General features: G+C 33.4%; 2 protein-coding genes across 3 annotated transcripts; both read left to right on the top strand.

The window, feature by feature from the left end:
* The first annotated feature begins 1,819 nt into the window (after positions 1-1,819).
* On the top strand, positions 1,820-7,894 carry LOC101221072 (replication factor C subunit 3). Of its 2 annotated transcripts, XR_004216357.1 has the most exons (12): positions 1,820-2,080; positions 2,179-2,289; positions 2,388-2,420; positions 2,915-3,083; positions 3,315-3,496; positions 4,281-4,417; positions 4,543-4,641; positions 5,510-5,579; positions 5,653-5,727; positions 6,842-6,887; positions 7,436-7,552; positions 7,624-7,894. XR_004216357.1 is itself a non-coding variant. In XM_004144606.3 (11 exons), exons 1-11 carry the CDS (start codon positions 1,997-1,999, stop codon positions 7,492-7,494), a joined length of 1,065 nt encoding a protein of 354 aa, XP_004144654.1. In that variant the 5' UTR covers positions 1,820-1,996; the 3' UTR covers positions 7,495-7,894. The 2 variants fall into 2 exon arrangements, 1 of the variants encoding a protein (XP_004144654.1); XM_004144606.3 differs by having other exon boundaries at positions 7,436-7,894.
* A 3,570-nt stretch (positions 7,895-11,464) lies between these two features.
* On the top strand, positions 11,465-14,332 carry LOC101221311 (microfibrillar-associated protein 1). Its single transcript, XM_011655643.2, has 3 exons — positions 11,465-11,688; positions 12,309-13,594; positions 14,019-14,332. The coding sequence occupies exons 2-3, from the start codon at positions 12,408-12,410 to the stop codon at positions 14,131-14,133; spliced, it is 1,302 nt and encodes a 433-aa protein (XP_011653945.1). The 5' UTR covers positions 11,465-11,688; positions 12,309-12,407; the 3' UTR covers positions 14,134-14,332.
* Positions 14,333-19,369: the final 5,037 nt, after the last annotated feature.

Genomic DNA, 19,369 nt, shown 5'->3' with positions numbered 1-19,369 from the left:
ACCGAAAAATAAAATGAAATTAGGGTTTTTAAGAAAACTTACATTCGAAGCTCTCATTTTTTTTTTTTTTTTTTGCCTACACCACCCCTAGAGTTGACCTACTATCCTTCAAACTCAAAACTGGGTTGTGGGACCCATTAGATGAAGAAAATTGAGAGAGAAAATAATGAAAAAAAATGAAGGAATAGGGTTGGACTTGAAATTTGGTTTGTTTTTTTTTTTAAAAAAAAATTACAAAGGAAAAAGAAGTAGCCGACATATTTGATACTAAAAAATCCAACTGATTTTAACAAAACCCATAGAGCTCATTTTATAAAGAAATCACATGCAAAGTTTCATATGCATGTAAGCTCATGCGCCAACAACACATAACCCACTAACCATTAGTGGGTTTATTGTCTTCGTAGTGTGCTAACACTTAGTCTACTATAGTTAGTGAGATCATTCAACAAAATGTTGGATTTTTCCACTAACTTTGGTCAAACGGCAAAATTGTCATTTGGCACAAAATCAAACTTTGACTTTTCAAACCAAAAGTCAACATTTTGACTTTTTACAATTTTATCTAACTTGACTAATTTCAACCTCCCGAGCACAAATCCACATTTATTTTCTCAAGATTCAAATCACATTTGAATATATCGCCGGTCAAAGTTTGACTTTTCAACATTTTGATTTTTTACAATTTTGACTATTTCCATCATTTTCGAGCTTTTGAGTATCAATTTGCATTCATATCTTTAATATTTAAATCTCATTTAAATATAAAACTTTATCTCTTATTCTAAAATTCGATGACTATATCACCATATACTTGTCGGTTTCTTTCTCCTCTCTCAATTTGAACAATTCGACTTATTCCATCATACTATTATAAGTTTATTCCATAAAAGCTAGCAGAGGAACCTAATGGACCTATAGATCATGAGTTCCAACGATTCGAGATTGACTAGCTAAACTCTTTTAGATTGAGTTAATCAACATTCGTTAACTAACAGACCATTCCACTAAAGTCTCGTAGTTGCACTCCCCTTACTATAGATATATTTGTGTCCATTTGATAAAACTATGATCATTAAGTCAATCTTTCACAGGTCGTTCGTAACCTCAGTTGGCTCAAAATACCGTTTTATCCATGAGACTACATCTTGCTCCATAAGTTCTACTGATTCACTATCGAACACTTGGTTTAAGGTTCAACCTATAAGCCGAATCCCTCTTAGGCCAATGAGAGGGTGGAGCCCCTTGTTTAAGACTTGAATTCAGTCCTTAAGGAAACAACTTATCTACGAACCCTAAAACCGATAAGAATGAACTTCGTCTTACATCTTACCCTTGAAATGATAGGCTTATTGGGCTAGCACTAAAGAGCTGTCCTCATCTATGAAGATCTAAGGATAATCTCGTATGAAATAGAATATGATTACAAACTACAACTTTTATAACATAAGTACTAAAAAAAACAAATCAGATTGGAGGGTATAAATTAAAATTTTTCTTAAAAAGAAAACAAAAAAAAGGGTCAAAGTTGAGTGCGACTACTGGGGATTTCGTTTCCCAAGACTTGAATTCAGTCCTTAAGGAAACAACTTATCTACGAACCCTAAAACCGATAAGAATGAACTTCGTCTTACATCTTACCCTTGAAATGATAGGCTTATTGGGCTAGCACTAAAGAGCTGTCCTCATCTATGAAGATCTAAGGATAATCTCGTATGAAATAAAATATGATTACAAACTACAACTATTATAACATAAGTACTAAAAAAACAAATCAGATTGGAGGGTATAAATTAAAATTTTTCTTAAAAAGAAAACAAAAAAAAGGGTCAAAGTTGAGTGCGACTACTGGGGATTTCGTTTCCCCCTCCTCATCAACCATCAGTTCTGTTTCTTTTTCCCGCCATTTCAAGCCTCGCCTAAACCTTCGCTCTCTCTTTCACTCACACTTCTTTTTTCTCTCTCCACACTCTCAAATCTCCATAGACCGGAGAAGATGTTGTGGGTCGACAAGTATCGTCCAAAAACCCTAGACCAGATCACAGTTCACCAAGATGTAGCACAGAATCTCAAGAAATTGGTAACTGGTTTTCGTTGTTTTTTTTTTCCCTTGCATTCCTTATTTCATACTTCAATTTGGCGTTTTTTGATGTGGGTTTTCCATAAATTTTCTCCTAGGTTAATGAACAGGACTGCCCTCATTTGCTCTTTTATGGCCCCTCCGGTTCTGGGAAGAAAACCCTAGTCATGGCCCTTATCCGGCAGATGTTTGGACCCAGTGCGGATAAGGTATTGAATCTTGATGTTTATTCTTCTGTCTGGGAAACTTTGTGATCGTTGTTCTGTCTGTTTGTTGTGTTTTATCATCTCTTGCCTTTTGCCTGCAGGTGAAGGTGGAGAACAAAACGTGGAAAGTTGATGTAAGTTTCGGTTGTTTATGACAATGATTGATACAAAAGTTGAATTTACAATAAAAGGGGACAAGTTCTTAAATAACTACTTTTTTTGTTTTAAAAATTTGGCTTGATTTTTGGAAACATTGGTGGAGAGTAGATACCTAGGTAAGAAGTTTAGAGGTGGAAGGGATGTGTATAGACTTAATTTTCAAAAACTTAAAACCAAAAACCAATAACCAAATGGTTACCAAATTTGTCCTTAGTGATGCCATCTCCTTTCACATGTGTATGAAAGTAATTGAATTCAGATTCTGGGAAAGGAGATCTTCTAGTTGTCTGTTGATATGATTACTAGTTCAGAATGTTATAGATTAGCATAAAAATTTAACTTGTTGAAGATGTTATTTGGCTGTATAACTTTATGTTCTCATCATTATCACCATCTCTCTCTCTCTCTCTCTCTCTCTCTCTCTCTCTCTCTCTCTCTGTGTTTCTATGCCCTTTCTTTTTCTTCTCAGGCTGGAACCAGAACTATTGATATAGAGTTGACAACCTTGTCAAGTGCCAACCATGTGGAGCTCACTCCTAGTGATGCAGGTTTCCAAGATAGGTATATTGTTCAAGAGATAATCAAAGAAATGGCAAAAAACAGACCAATTGATTCCAAAGGGAAAAGAGGACATAAAGGTGTTCATTTTTCCTCACCCCCTCCAACCATATTTATCAGTTGTTTATGCCCGAGAACTTATTTATTCTTTGTGGTTAATGCTTAAAAATGTTAATGATCTCACTAACAAACCAGTAAAATATCGATTTATTGCTTGTTTGGGATCTTGTTTTATTTACCAGTATGCTTGTATGTGCAAGATTATATATCTCTATAAGATATTGAGATTTTTAGTGCTGGTCATTTATCAGTTTTGGTTCTAAATGATGTTGATAAACTATCAAGAGAAGCTCAGCACTCTCTTAGGAGAACAATGGAGAAATATAGCTCGTACTGTAGGTTAATTCTTTGCTGCAATAGTTCATCAAGAGTTACTGAAGCAATCCGCTCTCGCTGCCTAAATGTGCGGATAAATGGACCTACAGAGGAGCAGGTCAGGATAGTTTTTTCTTTTTTTTTTTGTAATGTCTTATTTCCTTTTTGTTCTGAGGTATGAATTTGAGTAAACTAAATGATGGACTGGAAGAACGTAATAAAATGTCATGTCCTAACCAGTGTGATTATTTATAAATTTTAGCCACATTCAATTTGTTATTCGACTAAGAACTTGGAGTCAGACAACTATTGTAAACTGACGTCATATTAATAAAGGATGAAAACCTTCCCTATCTGTGGCAGTGATTGACCTAATTATTCTTCAATATGTTATTCTGGCAGTCTATGGGCAACAATTTTCTGGGTGTCTTAACTTAATATTTAAATGTAAGTAGGTCAAAGAATGCCTTTTCAAATGCTTACCTTGTATAGTTAGTGGTACCAATGCTGCTGTCAGAAAACCAAGCAGTTCACCCGGTTTTTGTTTTTTTGGGATAAGAAAATTCACTGCCATTTTCAATTTTTGTTTTATGCTTTTAAACAATTTAAAGCCTTTTCTAGTGATGCATATATTCAGTAGCTCCTGCCTTTAGTTGTCGTGTAATATATTCTACCTATATATGTACCCAAAGATTTTAGACTAGAAGGAAAAATTACGTTAGTGGATTAAGTGGATCAAGACTTTTGATTTGCAAGTTGTGGACAGTGGAAAGCCTGTTTCCTCTTTCATGGCGTGGTTTACATTTACCTGAAAACTTAGTCTTCAAAAGTATTTGTTGAAAGTTTAAAAATGTTATTGTAGTGATTCGAAAGCTGTTGAAAAAGTTACGTCCTTTCACCAGATTTTCAAGGTTTTAGAGTACATTGGAAAGAAAGAAGGACTGCAACTTCCATCTGGATTTGCTTCCCGTATTGCAGAAAAATCAAACAGGAGTTTGAGGAGAGCTATACTATCATTTGAGACTTGCCGTGTTCAACAGTTAGTCTCCACTGGGCCTCTTACAGATCTAAGTTTCTCTCACTTCTTATCATAAAAAATTACCTTGGTAAACAATCTTTAAGGATTGGGACTGAGCTGTTTATTTATTTTATTTTTTGGGTTAGGTATCCTTTTGTCAGCAACCAGGCAATACCACCAATGGATTGGGAGGAGTACATCACTGAGATAGCATCTGAAATAATGAAGGAGCAGAGTCCCAAAAGGTACCTCATGTACCTTTTTTTGTTGTATTCTGTACTATAACATACATCTCAATATCATATATGTGTGGTTTTCATACACATCAGTTGGGTACGTCTCTAACATTGTCATTCAAACTGCTTTTGATTCTTAAAATATGCCGTGCTAGTATTTTTCATTAACAAATAATTACATAAAGATAAGCAATCCTTGAACTTCTGTGGATGGTATCCTCCTTGATTATGGTGATCTCTGTCTGGTTTGGTCATGAATTGAATGAATGAAGATTCCTCTCCTTGTTGACCTTTTTGAGGAAGCAATGAGGATCTTGATCATCTTTGGTGGTCCCGTGATTATGCTTTGGCTGTCTAGACTTGTTTATTTCAATCGTTTGGCCTCAGGGTGGTTGGGCCTAGAGTTTGGCATTGATCGCATTGAGCCCTTGGTTCATCTCTCCTTTAGTGAGAAAAGCTAGATTTTGTTAACGAATGGCATTTGTGCTTTGTTATGGTGTCTTTGGGGTGAGAGAAATGATACCTTTTTTTGGAAGAGTGGAGCATTCTAGGGAGGGAGTTTAGTGTCCCACAGTCCCCTTTTTTGCTTCTGTGTGTAAGGACTTTTGTAATTAACCGTTAGGATTTTGGGGATTGTTATTTTTTTCTTGGTTTGCCTCTTGTATTCTTTCATTTTTTTCTCAATGAAAGTTTGGTAAAAAAGACACATGTTCTTGACTTTTGTTTTTGTCGAGCAGAGTTGTAGAAATGTGAAAAGTTGCAACTGCCTAATAGAAATATATATGTGGAGAACTAATAACTACTTTAACTGTCATATAACTAGTTGGAGAATTGTGTGAAGTCTGAAATAAATGGACATTATTTTTTTGCGTTTTAGATTATTCCAGGTCCGTGGGAAGTTATATGAGTTACTGGTTAATTGTATCCCTCCGGAGATCATATTGAAGGTAATCGTTCTTCCCCAATTTCTATTGATTTTTTTCTGTTTTAATGTGATACTCATATTATCTACTTACTCAGAGATTGCTTTATGAGTTACTCAAGAAATTGGATGCTGAATTAAAGCATGAGGTCTGTCATTGGGCTGCATATTATGTAAGTTGAATTTTGGCCTCTCAATTCGTTTAAATTCTTTTTTTATTGTTCAACTTTTGATTCCAATATCATTGAAGTAATTTGTCCTCTTTTTCTAATATCAAGTTCTCCATGTTTTTCTTGTTTTGCAATTTCTCGAATTTTTTGGTCATAACTAACTAACAGATTAGATCCTACACTTGATAGATTGAATGTATGTGGACATATTGAAGACTAGTTTTTCAAAATTAAATATTTTTCTTTACTTTTGAAAGAAACACCAATTAAGTGTCGCCTCCAAAGCACTTTAAGAACCTGTGTTAAATTTGCTGAATATTGATGGGTGGAGAGGTTCTGAGCATTGAATAAAACAAACTTATATTGAGATCTATGATGGATATTGATAAAAGCAACGAAGTGAAGAATTTTAACCATATACGTCTTTCTTTTTTCCTCTGGTTCTATTAGTCTGTATAATTTCAACCATGTTTTAATCTCAACCTTATCTAGCCCATAGTTTTACAAGTCGGGAATTATTTACTTTTCAGATCTTCGTCATTTCATTTTCACAACTATTTACTTTCAAGCACGCTTCAATTTCCAACTTTGTCTAATATCATTGAATAAATACTGAAAAGTGAACTGGTTTGTGCACTTCACTTCATTTCCAATTTTCCATGCCATAGACAATTTGTTCCTAAACGACGTCTGGCTAAATTACCATCACAATCACATAAGAAGAATCATCTACTCATTTATGTTTGTATAATTTCTGAATACTATAGTGCGTTATATATCTACATGCATTAATTCAGCAATATGATATTACAGATGAGACATGGCTAAACCATCATGGATTGGCCTAGTAGTAAAAATAGGAGAAAGTCTCAATAACTAATTAAGAGGTCATGGTTCAATCCATGGTGTCCACCTTCTTAGGAAATTAATTTTCTACAAGTTTTCTTGACACCCAAATGTTGTAGAGTGCGGGCTGTTTCGTGAGATTAGTCGAGGTGCGTGTAAGCTGGTCCAGATACTTGGTGGATATGAAAAAAGAAAAAAAAAAGATGAAAGATGGTTGGATAGAGTTTCACCTTTTGTCCGATTTTTCATCTTTGGTTAACTCTTTTTCCAGGAACACAGGATGCGTCTTGGACAGAAAGCCATCTTCCACATAGAAGGTAAATGTATTTAGAATACACATAGCATGGAGTAAATGTTATTACACAAAAATATAACTTCTGTGTTCTTCTTACTTCCTCTGGTTCTATTAGTTAGCCTGGCTAACTTAGCCACAATCATAATTTCATTGTGAGAACCTTGAATCCATCAAATAATGGATAGATACTACCATACAATTTGATGGTTTGGATATGTTCGGCTATCCATGTTAAACCAAAAAAGAAATTGTTACCTGCAACTTTAGAGTAGTGAGTTTTGATAATGCATGCTTTTATATCATGAATTTGACTTTTCATGCTCTGACATTTTGTTGGTATACTTCCTAACTAGAAGTAAGATCAGTAACATATTCAATAATATTCTGTCTAATTACTTATATCTCTTAATTCTACCGTTCTAATATTCTTATCTCCTTATACATTTGTAAAAAGATTTCTTGTCTCAAGTTCTTTATGTTCTAACGTTTTGTTAATACAAATCTTGAAGAAGGCAAAATTGGCTCTGTCAGTCTTGATTTTTGAAGTATTTTTTTTGTCTGATGATGCAGCTTTTGTGGCGAAGTTCATGAGCATATACAAGACTTTCCTCATTTCAACATTCGGCTAAAGAGAAGAAAAGTAGAGCCTGAAATTAGGCAGTTTCAGTTGATTCAGGAAAAGCAATTGTAAGTTCATAGATCTGCTGTGACATTGAATCAAGTTAATCTGATGTATTTATTTTATCTTCTTTGGTCAGTTTGGTATGGTACTCTGGCTGTTCATCCTCCTTTAGGTTTTTTCTATTGGGGAACTTGAAGCTGCACTTTGACGGATTTGAACTGAATCTTACATGGGAGAAAAAAACTTCCAAGTCATTTTGTATCACTGATAGAGAAGAGAGGCCATGCTCCCATATTAGAAAATGGGCTGTTTCTTTCTCCTCTTTTTCTTGCTGGTATTTGTTGTTTGGTTAATTTGGAAACGTAGCTCTTATAGTTTATAATTAGAATTTAGTCTTCATGGTTTCACAAAAATCTTTATTAATAATTTCTATCGTAGAAATAATGTTACGATTTTATCAAATTGTTTGGATTATAAATTCTAACTCTTAAAACCACACGTTAATTAAATTCCAACTCGTAAAATGATCAAAATTATAATTTAATCCTATTTCTGAATTTTTGCCTACATGAAGGAAGCAATTGGTTGCATTAACTTAGAAGTTTTCAAGGTTTCTTTTGTTTTGATTTTATATTTTAAATTGTTATGTTTTGATTTCCATTAATATTAGTTTTATTTGTTTTTGTATTGAATTTAACATAGATTTTAGGTAAGCTATTTTCTGATGTTGATTTTAGCTTAATAAAGCACCAGTCCATCTGGTACTTGGTAAAAGTAAACAAAAACTACTTTGGTTGGTTCTAAACTTGTAGATTTATTTTAAGTTACAACACTTCATTTGTTTGATATTTTCAGTCATTACTAGCTTCAACAAATTTTAAATTTAGTTGCAATTTTTTACTATTAATTTTTTAGTAGCATTTTTACTATTCACCTATGTATCTTTCTGCATTGAAAGTTATTAGTATTGTTTAACCAATCTCGATGAATTGTTGAATTAGTAAAACTACATGGATTATGTAGCATCTTTCTATCCTAATAAGAGCATGTTTCGTAAACAAAAAAATATTTTGTTTTCAATTTTATTTCTATCAATGCTATTAATAGAAGTATATTGTGTCTATCATCAATCCATGTTATTGATAGAATTTTAAATTTTTATTTTCTTATTTTTAGTTAGTGATTGATAGAATCTTAAAATTTTATTTTCTTATTTTTAGTTAGTGCAACGACGAGATATCATTTTAATCAATTAATCAAATAAATTTTAGCTCGAATATGTTTTTCTTTTTCCCAAAGACAAGTGAATTTCTCGTTGATATTGAAACTTAAAATAAAATTTGTTTAAAAGCAGATTCAATCTTTACTAGTTATTATCTAATGAATAAATTAATTTGAAAAACAAATATAATTTTTTCAAATCAAGAGCGTAGTAGATTTTAACCAAATTAAAGTAAAAGACATTTTTTTTTTATCAATATCAATATCTGTTTACATCTTCTTAATATATTTACATTTTTTAGACACAAAATTTTGATTATTTATCTATTTGATTGATATTACTTTCAAACATTTAAAATGGAAAAAATAGATGGATCCAAAAGACATTATGTTAAGTACGATATTACAGACAATATATCTGACAAGGGGTTGTTATAAAAGCAAACATAAAAAGTAATGACGCATAGATTAGTAACCTAGTTCGGTACAAAATCACCTACGTTTGCGGGACAACGTGCCTATTCAAATGAAACTTCACTATTATAGAGTTTAGCAATTATTACAGAAGTACTTATATGATAAAATCCATTTTTAGTGACTTCCGTATAGCTTGCTCTCTAACGTTTCAACTTAAGGTCCTTCTAAGTTTAGCTCCCCTCTTTCCCACAAAATGCTTCTTCAAAGCTTTATGTGAGATCTTTCAATAGAGTGTGCTTAGGCTTCCCCTAACCTCACATTCACTATATATATTTAGGCTCTCCCTAAATACAACATCAATATCGAATTCTTTCTAAATTCTATAATGGCTACATAACCAAAAGTTCCAACATAACAAATACAAGGGTTTTCAATATCAAAATATGAAGGTTGAGACATAGACAAACTTTAAGTTAAAAACGTTCAATGCACACACTTTTCTAATGAGACGATTAACCCCAAAACTGAAAAGAGTAACAAATATATAACTAACCTAGAGAATATTAATTTAGGAGAAAACAAATATTTCTTACATGAGAAAAAGGAAAGAAAAAACTGTTGAAGATATAAATCTACGGAATCTACTAATCAATGCAATTGTATATGGAAATAATCTTTTGCTAAAGTTGTTGCTTGACGGTCTCAATGTTGTTGCCAATGTCTTTGACATGTTAACAAAATCAACCAACGGAAGCAATCAAAACATTTTAAGTTATGGTAGTAGACAAAAATGTCGATTAAGAATAATTGCTTCCGTTTGTTTATATATATATATATAAAGAACGAAAATATGGTTATTGTTTTTATTTTCTTTAAAATAAAGTAAAATGAAAACAAAAATAGTTATCAAACATGATTTTCTTTTTTTACACAACATGTGTGCAATTAACAATTTTAATTACATATAGCATCGTATCGTGTAGTCCTTGCTGTGAAATATCATTTCAAACCTAAATGCCGTGTTATACAAACAACTCAATTGATTTTTTTTGTTTTTAAATTTAAACAAAATTGGTCATAGCGAGTGTATTAATTTGTGTAAAAAGTTCCATTAAATTTTATAACATTTTTCTAATGGGACTAAATTATTACAAATGATAATATACAAAAATCATTAATGATAATAATCCTTGCGATTTAGAGGACAAGACATTACATATCTAGAAGTACAAAAACTAGATCATTACAAATAGTGACAAAATCCATGTTTAAGGGTTATTCGTTTGAATTTTTGTACATGTGGCCCTCTCGAAACACGTTAGTGAAGAATGATAAACTCCTAAAAAACTAATCTTTTGGTTATATCCTAGAGCAGTTAGCCGCTAGGTACTTGATATTGCATTAAGGACGTCTCACTCATCACAAAAAGTCATGACCCTATTCGGATGTAAACGTCTATCCCAATATTCTTTTTTTCTCACTACTTCCTCAATTATCTTAGTAGGTGTCCACTTCCTACAATATTTTTATCGCAACTCTCTTAAAATTTTTAAAAGCATCATAATTTTATTAAAATTCAAATCATATATATACACATGTAACATTCACCAATAAAAATTGCTTGGTAAAAGAAGTAACAATATGTTATCTATATCTCTGTCATTCGTTATTTCTAGTAGTTGATAATGATTGGTTGCATGAAGCCAATTGCGTTCAAGATTACCACATTTATCGTAACTTTGGAATGAACAATATTGAACTAATGGAATTTGGTTGACTTCTGACCGATCAACACTAAGTACTTTTTAAGTTGGAGGATTACCTTTTTACATGTATTTTGTTAGTTTTTTCCGTTTAGATGCATGCTTAATTGGTAATATGAGTTCAAAATATGTAGGAGAGATTCATTCCAGATTGTAAAGGTTGTTAAACTTAGAAGTAATGTTTCTCGACCTAACTACAACTATTTCATATGGGCATAAAATCTCTAAAGAGTCTAACTCTTTACTTGTGCACTTACATGAGACAACATGACAAGGCTGCCTTCTTTTCGTGATGAGTAAAACATCCCTTACACGTTACTAATATTAGACATTGAAGTGACGTGAACAAAATGATAGTTTTCTTTATAATCTAAGGAGCAAGCCATTCTTTTTATCGGTAAGTTTTGAGGATGATCGTCCATATATTCAACCCAATTATTTTTCTAATAAAAAGGTTAAAGAGTTTAGAGAGGAAATGAAATGATAATGTGTTTTAGGTTGAAAAGAATGAGATGTTCTAAAAATTTCAAAATAATTTTCTCTCGTTGTCAACACTACAGTTTAGGTCGATAAAAAAGTAAAAAAAAAAAGAAGAACGAAAATAGAAAAATACTTTCCTCTCCTCTACCCCTTTACCTGATTCTTAAAAAATCTCACAAATTATCGATTTCAGAGGATCCGGACTGCTTTCATTACTTGCCTCCGCCATTTCTCCCTCCCACCATTTTCTTCGTTGCTCGGATCGGATTTCTTCAACTCTGATACTCCCTTATACTCAACTTCAGACCAAAACTTTGAAGGTATTTCTAACTTTAGACTATTTCCGCCTGAAATTTCACCATACTTTTTATCCTTCGCCCTCTTTGTGGTTTCCAACGCGCGTTTAATTGAGAAATGCTATGGGCTTTCATCCCTGTTCCTGTTTCGAGTTTTCCTTTATCACAAAGGGAGGTTGAGTTTTCGTTGTGATTGTATAGGGTTTTGCTTAATTTGTGTTGAAGCTTATTTTAACTGTTTGGACAACTTTTCAATTTACATTTTGTACTCAAAAAAAGAGATAAAGAACCCTGTTGATCTTCCCCTTTCTTTTTCTTTCTTCCGAGAAGTCCTCACCATGAAGTTTTCATTAATTTTCATCTCCAATAGCACACCGGCAACCCCTAAACACCATGCTATGACGGTTTTTAATTTTTTTTCCTTCTGATTTATCGGTTCTTGAATCGCGAAGTTGCGATTCATGACGGTTCGTGCGATTAAATTTGAATCGTACGGTACGTCTAATTTCCGATCCAATTCTACGAGTGCTATCGTTTTCCCTTATTTTCCTTTCGAATCATACGATTTTAACGACATTGTCATAATATAGGGAGCTTGGAGACTCTATGTTTAACTCTGCACTTATTTCATTATTGGGTTTCAGGTTTAGCTTCATCGAATTGTGAATTTTTAAGTTGAAAAGGAGAAAATTCTTTTTTTCTTTTGGTGTATCTTTTGCTTCTGGAAATTTAGCCGATTAACAATGTCGGTCACGGCGGGGGTTAGTGATACTGTAATTGCTGTTAGAGACAAACTTAGAGGTAAAATTGGACAAACAAAAGTTAAGAGGTACTGGCCTGGAAAGGCTCCCGAGTGGGCGGATGATGCCGATGAAGATGGCGATATTAGGATGGCCAGGGCAGCAGCTCTTGAGAAAGCATTTCCTAGGCAGGAAGATTCAGATATATCTAGGAAGGATGACCCTAGGTTGCGCCGTCTGGCTGAGAGTAGGATAGATAATCGGGAGGAGATTAGAGCTGATCATCGACGTATTCGCCAAGCTGAGATTGTTTCAACCATTGAAGAGGAAACTCGGAGGCAGGAGGGATTAGATGCAGAGGAAGAGGATGAGGATGCTTTGGAGGAAAGAAGAAGAAGAATCAAGGAAAAGTTGCGACAAAGGGAGCTAGAAGAAGCTGCATTTCCTGAAGAAGAAGAGGAGGAGGAGCCAGAGGAAGAGGAAGAAGAGGAGTCTGAGTATGAAACTGACTCTGAAGATGAACCTACTGGTATAGCAATGGTGAAGCCAATCTTTGTTCCTAAATCAGAGAGAGAAACTATTGCTGAACGTGAGCGTATTGAAGAGGAGGAAAGGTCTCTTGAAGAATTGAGAAAAAGGAGATTGGAGGAAAGGAAGGCAGAGACAAAGCACATTGTGGTTGAGGAGATTAGAAAGGATGAAGAGATCCAGAAGAATTTGGAAATGGAGGCCAATATTGCAGATGTAGATACTGATGATGAAATAAATGAAGCAGAAGAATATGAGGCTTGGAAGGTTAGAGAGATTGCTAGGATCAAGAGGGATAGAGAACTTCGAGATGCAATGTTGAAGGAGAGGGAGGAGATTGAGAAGGTGAGAAATATGACCGAGGAAGAGAGGAGAGAATGGGAGAGGAAGAATCCGAAACCTGCTCCACCACCTAAGCAGAAGTGGAAGTTTATGCAGAAATATTACCACAAGGGTGCATTCTTCCAGGAAGATGCTGATGATAATGCTGGAACTGCTGGATCTGATAATATTTTCCATCGTGATTTCTCTTCCCCAACTGGAGAAGATAAAATGGACAAGACAATATTGCCGAAGGTTATGCAGGTCAAGCATTTTGGGCGCAGTGGGAGAACAAAATGGACGCATCTTGTCAATGAAGATACAACCGACTGGAACAACCCGTAAGTTGATTTAACTTCGTCTGCTTTCTGCTTCTCAGTTTCCTATAGTAAATTATTGCAATATCAATTTTGGTTTCTTAATTGAGTTTATATCTAGATTAAGTACAATACGATCTATTACAAAAGCTTCTGATCCTTTGTCTACTTATGTTTGAGTGCATGTTAAGTAGAGAATGATTGGAAATTTTTTTAGTATGAGCTTGAGGTATGGACGTGTTGAGCAGCCTGAGTTTAATATCAATATTGAGGCTTTTAGTTTGTTTATATTTCTAGAAGAGAATATAAAGATATGATTAGAACAATGCCCTATTTGCAATCTTCTCTATTTGTTTGTTTTTTTGCCTTCATTCTACTGTTTGTAGTGTGTTTTTCATGTCGAAGTTATTCTGCTGGTTGACTAACGTCAGTTGTTACTGTCATGCAGTTGGACCTATAACGATCCTCTTCGGGCAAAATACAATGCAAAAATGGCTGGAATGAATGCACCAATTACAAAACCTAAAGGGAGCAAGAAGTTGAAGGATTGGGAATCTCGTTGAGTTTATAAAGCACGGTTAGAAAGCTTTTCTAGTTATCCATTTTCATTGTTCAAATTAGAAAAAAAATGCTTGCATAATGGGTTACCAAGATAGTTGGGCACACAGTTTTCCTTCTCTTTCAAACTAGAGTTGTAACTGGATTTTGTATGTTGATGTAATATAATTACTCATTAGTTATCATGTTCCTCGTTCCCTCTTACTGTAGCTTTTTGGTTGGTCTTTCTCGTTATTTACCAAATATGTTTTCTCCTGTGTTTGTAGAGTTCTTATGCCCGATTATACCTTGGTTCTTTTTTTCTTTTTCTTTTTTTTTTGAAAAAGAAACCATTTCATTAATTGATGAAATGAGGGAGTAAAAACCCCAACACCTATTGGTGATTTCAACAGTGCTCTTCAATTGGAGATTAAATATGATAAAGCTTTAATGGACAATAAGTTGTTTAAATTTGCGCCCCCCAGAAAAAAAGAAAAAAAAACACAGTAGAGAGTACCAATTCCATGAAGTAATGTAAGGAAAAGTTCTTGAAACAGCGACCATTTTGCTCACTCCAAGATTTCTACAAAAAAAAAAAGAAAAAACCTATTTGCCAAGACTGACGGACGACGCCACAGAAATGTTTCAATTACACTCTTCCTAGAGGGTTTGGCTTTTCTCTCACCTATCAGAAAGAACTGGTTTAAATCTTCAATCTTCATGGTTCATGGAATTAGGGAAATGGGGTCACATGGAAACTGCTAAATAAATTGATATGCATAGCCTCTCTATAGCGTTGTGGAGATTATGATCTATGTTTTTTGTTTACAACATCAAAGTGACAGACCTCAGTCTGATGGTGAGATGTATTCTCTTTTTTATCTCAGAATCAAAATCTTGTGTGCAATGTCTCTAAATGCCCAAGACGCAATGGTCCTCAGAAGCGTAGGTGCAAGTTACACAAAAAGGCGTGGGCGGTTTTTTTCCAAGTTACACATACACATGTTTCTTTACACAACCAAAACATAGATGGATAGATGGATATAAATGAGACTGGTACAAAAGAGAGGATATATAAGATTTAAATATTAGTCATTCAACAACAAGTTAAGCGAAACAGCATAAAAACAATCACAAATATAATTCTAAAATCCTAAAAGATCGAAGTCATCTTCACTAAATAGGTCTTCATCTTTATTCAACTTATAACTATATCTTCTTCATCCGTCCAAATTAACTGGTGTGAGGATGGGTTGGGGCAGTAGTTGTGTGGAAGATGAAGATTAACATGAAGCCTTAGTCTTTAGACTTAGTTCTTGAGGAACCTTCTCTAGAATAATAGGCAGGTTCATTTGCTCTAGCAACTTTAGAAACATTGCTCTATGTTAAAGAATCGTCATCGAAAACAAGATCCTCCTCCTCATTTGAATTGCATCCATTCTTCCAAGCAACCATTCATTACTAGCGTCGATTTCTTTTAAAGAGATGGGGTCGACAATGTCCTAAATATTATATTGACACTTTAGTGCTCTATTATATTTTATGAAGACTAAATTGTTTAGTCGACTTTGAGAAAGTCTATTCCTTTTCTTGCCACGAAGCTATAAGTACATGTTAAAATTTGTATATATGGAAAACTTACCCTAAATATTTCTTATCCTTTTCTTCTTTGCTCTTTACATCATTGATGATACCTCTAGTAGTAGCATCTTTAGGACTAGTTTACTGTCTTCCTATTTTAGCACTTCTGAACATGACTTGTGGCATTTTTGGTTGGGTCACCTGAACTTTACTTATATGAAATATTTGTTTTCTCATCTTTTTCCTAAAATCGATGTCTCCTTGTTATCTTGTGATGTGTGCATTCGGGCAAAACAACATCGAGTGTCTTTTCCCTCACAACCATATAAATCCACACAACTGTTTACCCTAATCCATAGTGATGTTTGGGGTCCCTCCAAGGTCACCACCTCATATGGAAGATGGTGGTTTGTAACTTTCATTGATGATCATACCCGTCTTACCTAGGTCAACCTTATCACCGATAAATCTGAGGTTTCCACTATTTTTCAAAATTTCTATCACACCATTGAAACACAATTCCATAAAAAAATTGCTATTCTTCGGAGTGAGTGATAATGGTCGAAAATTCCAAAACCGTAACCTTAGTGAATTTCTAGCCTCCAAGGGGAATGTTCACCAAAACTCATGCGCCTACACTCCTCAGCAAAATGGAGTGGTCCAGCAAAAAATCGTCATCATCTGGAAGTAGTCCGTTCCCTTATGTTATCTACTTCCTTTCATTCATACTTGTGGGGAGATGCTATTCTTACAGCAACTTATTTAATCAATAGAATGCCTTATTTTATTCTCTACCTTCAGACTCCCTTAGATTTTGTCTTAAGGAGTCCTACCCCTCTACTCGTCTTGTTTCTGAGGTTCCTCTTCGTGTGTTTGATTGTACCGCTTATGTCCATAATGTTGGCCCTAATCAGATCAAATGTGTGTATGTTGGGTATCCCCTTCACCAGCGTGGTTATAAATGTTTTTACCTGTAGTCCAAGAAATGTTTTGTCACTATGGATGTTACTTTCTGTGAGGATCGACCTTACTTTCCCGTTGGCCATCTTTAGGGGGAGAGTCTAGGTGAAGAGTCTAATAACACCTTTGAATTTATCGAACCTACTCCTAGTATCGTGTTTGACATTAATCCTCATCCCATAGTCCTACCCACTAACCAAGTTCCTTGGAAAACATATTATAGAAGGAATCTCAAAAAGGAAGTTGGGTCCTCTATTAGTCAATCGCCGGCTCCAGTCCAAGACTCTGAACCTCCTCAAGATTAAGGTATGGAAAATCCTACTGAACCTTGTATTAATAATACGATAAGTGAGAATGACATGTTTGATGTTGCTGTTCTTGAAAATGTGGAAGAAAAGAATAGTGGTGATGAGATTGAAGTTAGAACAAAAACTAGTAATAATGAAGGTGAACAAGGTTAAACAGGGTCATACAGAGAAACTTGATGAGTATGATCACTCTCTTGACATTCCCATTGCTATGAGAAAAGGTACTGGGTCTTGTACTAAATATCTCATTTGCAACTATGTTTCCTATGATAATCTCTCCCCACAGTTCAGAGCTTTTACACCAAGCCTTGACTCTACCATAATACTGAAAAATATCTACATTGCTTTAGAGTGTCTTGAATGAAGGAATGCTGTAATGGAAGAAATAAAAGCTCTTGAAAAGAATAGAACTTGGGAAATTTGTGTTATGCCCAAGGGACACAAAATTGTGGGATGCAAATGGGTGTTCTCTCTCAAATACAAAGCAGATGGTACTCTTGACAGACACAAGGCAAAGTTAGTTGCAAAGGGATTTACTCAAACCTATGGTATTGACTATCCATAAACTTTTTCTCCAGTTGCTAAGTTGAATACGGTTAGAGTCTTGCTAGCTGTTGTTGTGAACAAAGATTGTCCTCTATACTAGTTGGATGTTAATAATGCTTTTTTGAATGGAGACCTTGTGGAGGAAGTCTACATGAGCCCCGCCTGGATTTGAAGCCCAGTTTGGTCAGCATGTGTGTAAACTTTAAAAATGCCTATATGGTCTGAAACAGTCTCCTAGAGCATGGTTTGACAGATTCACTATCTTTGTCAAGTCCCAAGGGTATAGTCAAGGGCACTTTGATCATACTTTATTTACAAAGGTTTCCAAGAGAGGGAAGATTGCTGTTCCAATAGTTCATGTGGATGACATTGTTTGGATTTGAGAAATCTGAAATATTTTCTTGGAATGGAGATGACCAGATCTAAAGAAGTTATTTTTGTTGTAGCCACCTATTTTTATCCTACACATATATATCTTTTTTTTAAATATTAATATTAGTAATAGTTGCTAAATTATTTATTTATTTACTTTAAAAAAAGATAAAAAAACTAATAATAACATAATATCTTATAATATTTCATTTTTATCATTTTAGGAAACAAAAAGAAATCAATTTGTTTTTTTAAAATCTTTTAATATTATATTTGTACTATTTTAGAAAAAAAGAAATGAATTTGTTTTAAATAAAATCTTCTAGTATCAATTTTGACTTACTTAAATCATTTTAGGAAAAAAGAAAATCAATTTTAAATAAAAGTATCTTAATATTCATTTGATATATTAATTTATTTTTCACAAAATCTCAAAATATCTCATTTAATTTATTTTAGGAAAATGAAAATTTGTTTTATTAATATAATATCAAAATTTGATTTTATTCTTATTATTTTTTCCTAATTTGTGGTACACTCAGGGTCTATAAATAGAGACCCTTGTCATTTGAAAAGAAAGGGGAGATAGTTTCTTAAACAACGAATTCTTTGGAGGAGAATTTCTTACAAAAATTCTTTAGAGAGTTTCTTAGAGAAATCTTTTTAAAAAGAGTGCTTAGAGAAAGTTTTAGAGTGAATCTCTGCAAAAAAAACTCTACAAAAGGTGCGTTTCTATTATTCTTTTCATTACCATATTGTCTGTATATTTTTTTAAATTTTATCTTAAGCAAATTAAAGCTCATTGTTAACTGAACTTAGTTGGAGGTTGCATTTGGTAGGGATTTAATCCCAATGATCCGCATCTCATACAACAAGTAATTTCTTTGGAATTCGAATTCTTATTTTTCTTTTCTTCTCTCTTTAAAAGATAAAGAGAATGAAAATAAAATGTAGGAAAATTTTAGTATTTTTTGTATTATTTTTTTTTCTTTTATCATCATTTTTTTTAAAAAAATCTTTAGTCTTTTTCTTCTCTCTAAAAAAAATAGGGAGAGAGAAAATGACATAAGACAAATGTGCTCTTTTAATGTATTCGTATTTTATTACCCTTTTTAATCTCAACTCTTAATATTTATTTTTTCTCTAAAATATAGAGATAAAGAACATAGAGAAAATTTTATCATTATTATTATTATCATCACCATTTATTATTATATTATATTACTATTAGGGTTCTTCTTTTTACTTGTTTTTCTTCTTCTATTTATCCTTCTTATTATTATTTCTTTCTTTGTTCATTCTTTTTTTTCGTTTCTTTCCTTATTTTTTTTATTGCTATTATGTTTCCTTTCTTTTACAATTCACATGGCTATATCATAATTATTGTTATATGCAATTAAATGCAACTCTTTGTATTTAAATTTTTTAATGTTTTGAAATCTTTCCAATTTAAAATTCTTTATGTTTTAAATAAAAGACTTTTTTTTTAAAAAAA

The sequence above is a fragment of the Cucumis sativus genome, chromosome 4 (assembly GCF_000004075.3).
Source record: "Cucumis sativus cultivar 9930 chromosome 4, Cucumber_9930_V3, whole genome shotgun sequence".
Lineage (NCBI taxonomy): Eukaryota > Viridiplantae > Streptophyta > Magnoliopsida > Cucurbitales > Cucurbitaceae > Cucumis > Cucumis sativus.
Note: the sequence above shows the minus strand (reverse complement) of the source record. Positions and strands in the feature narration are given on the sequence as shown.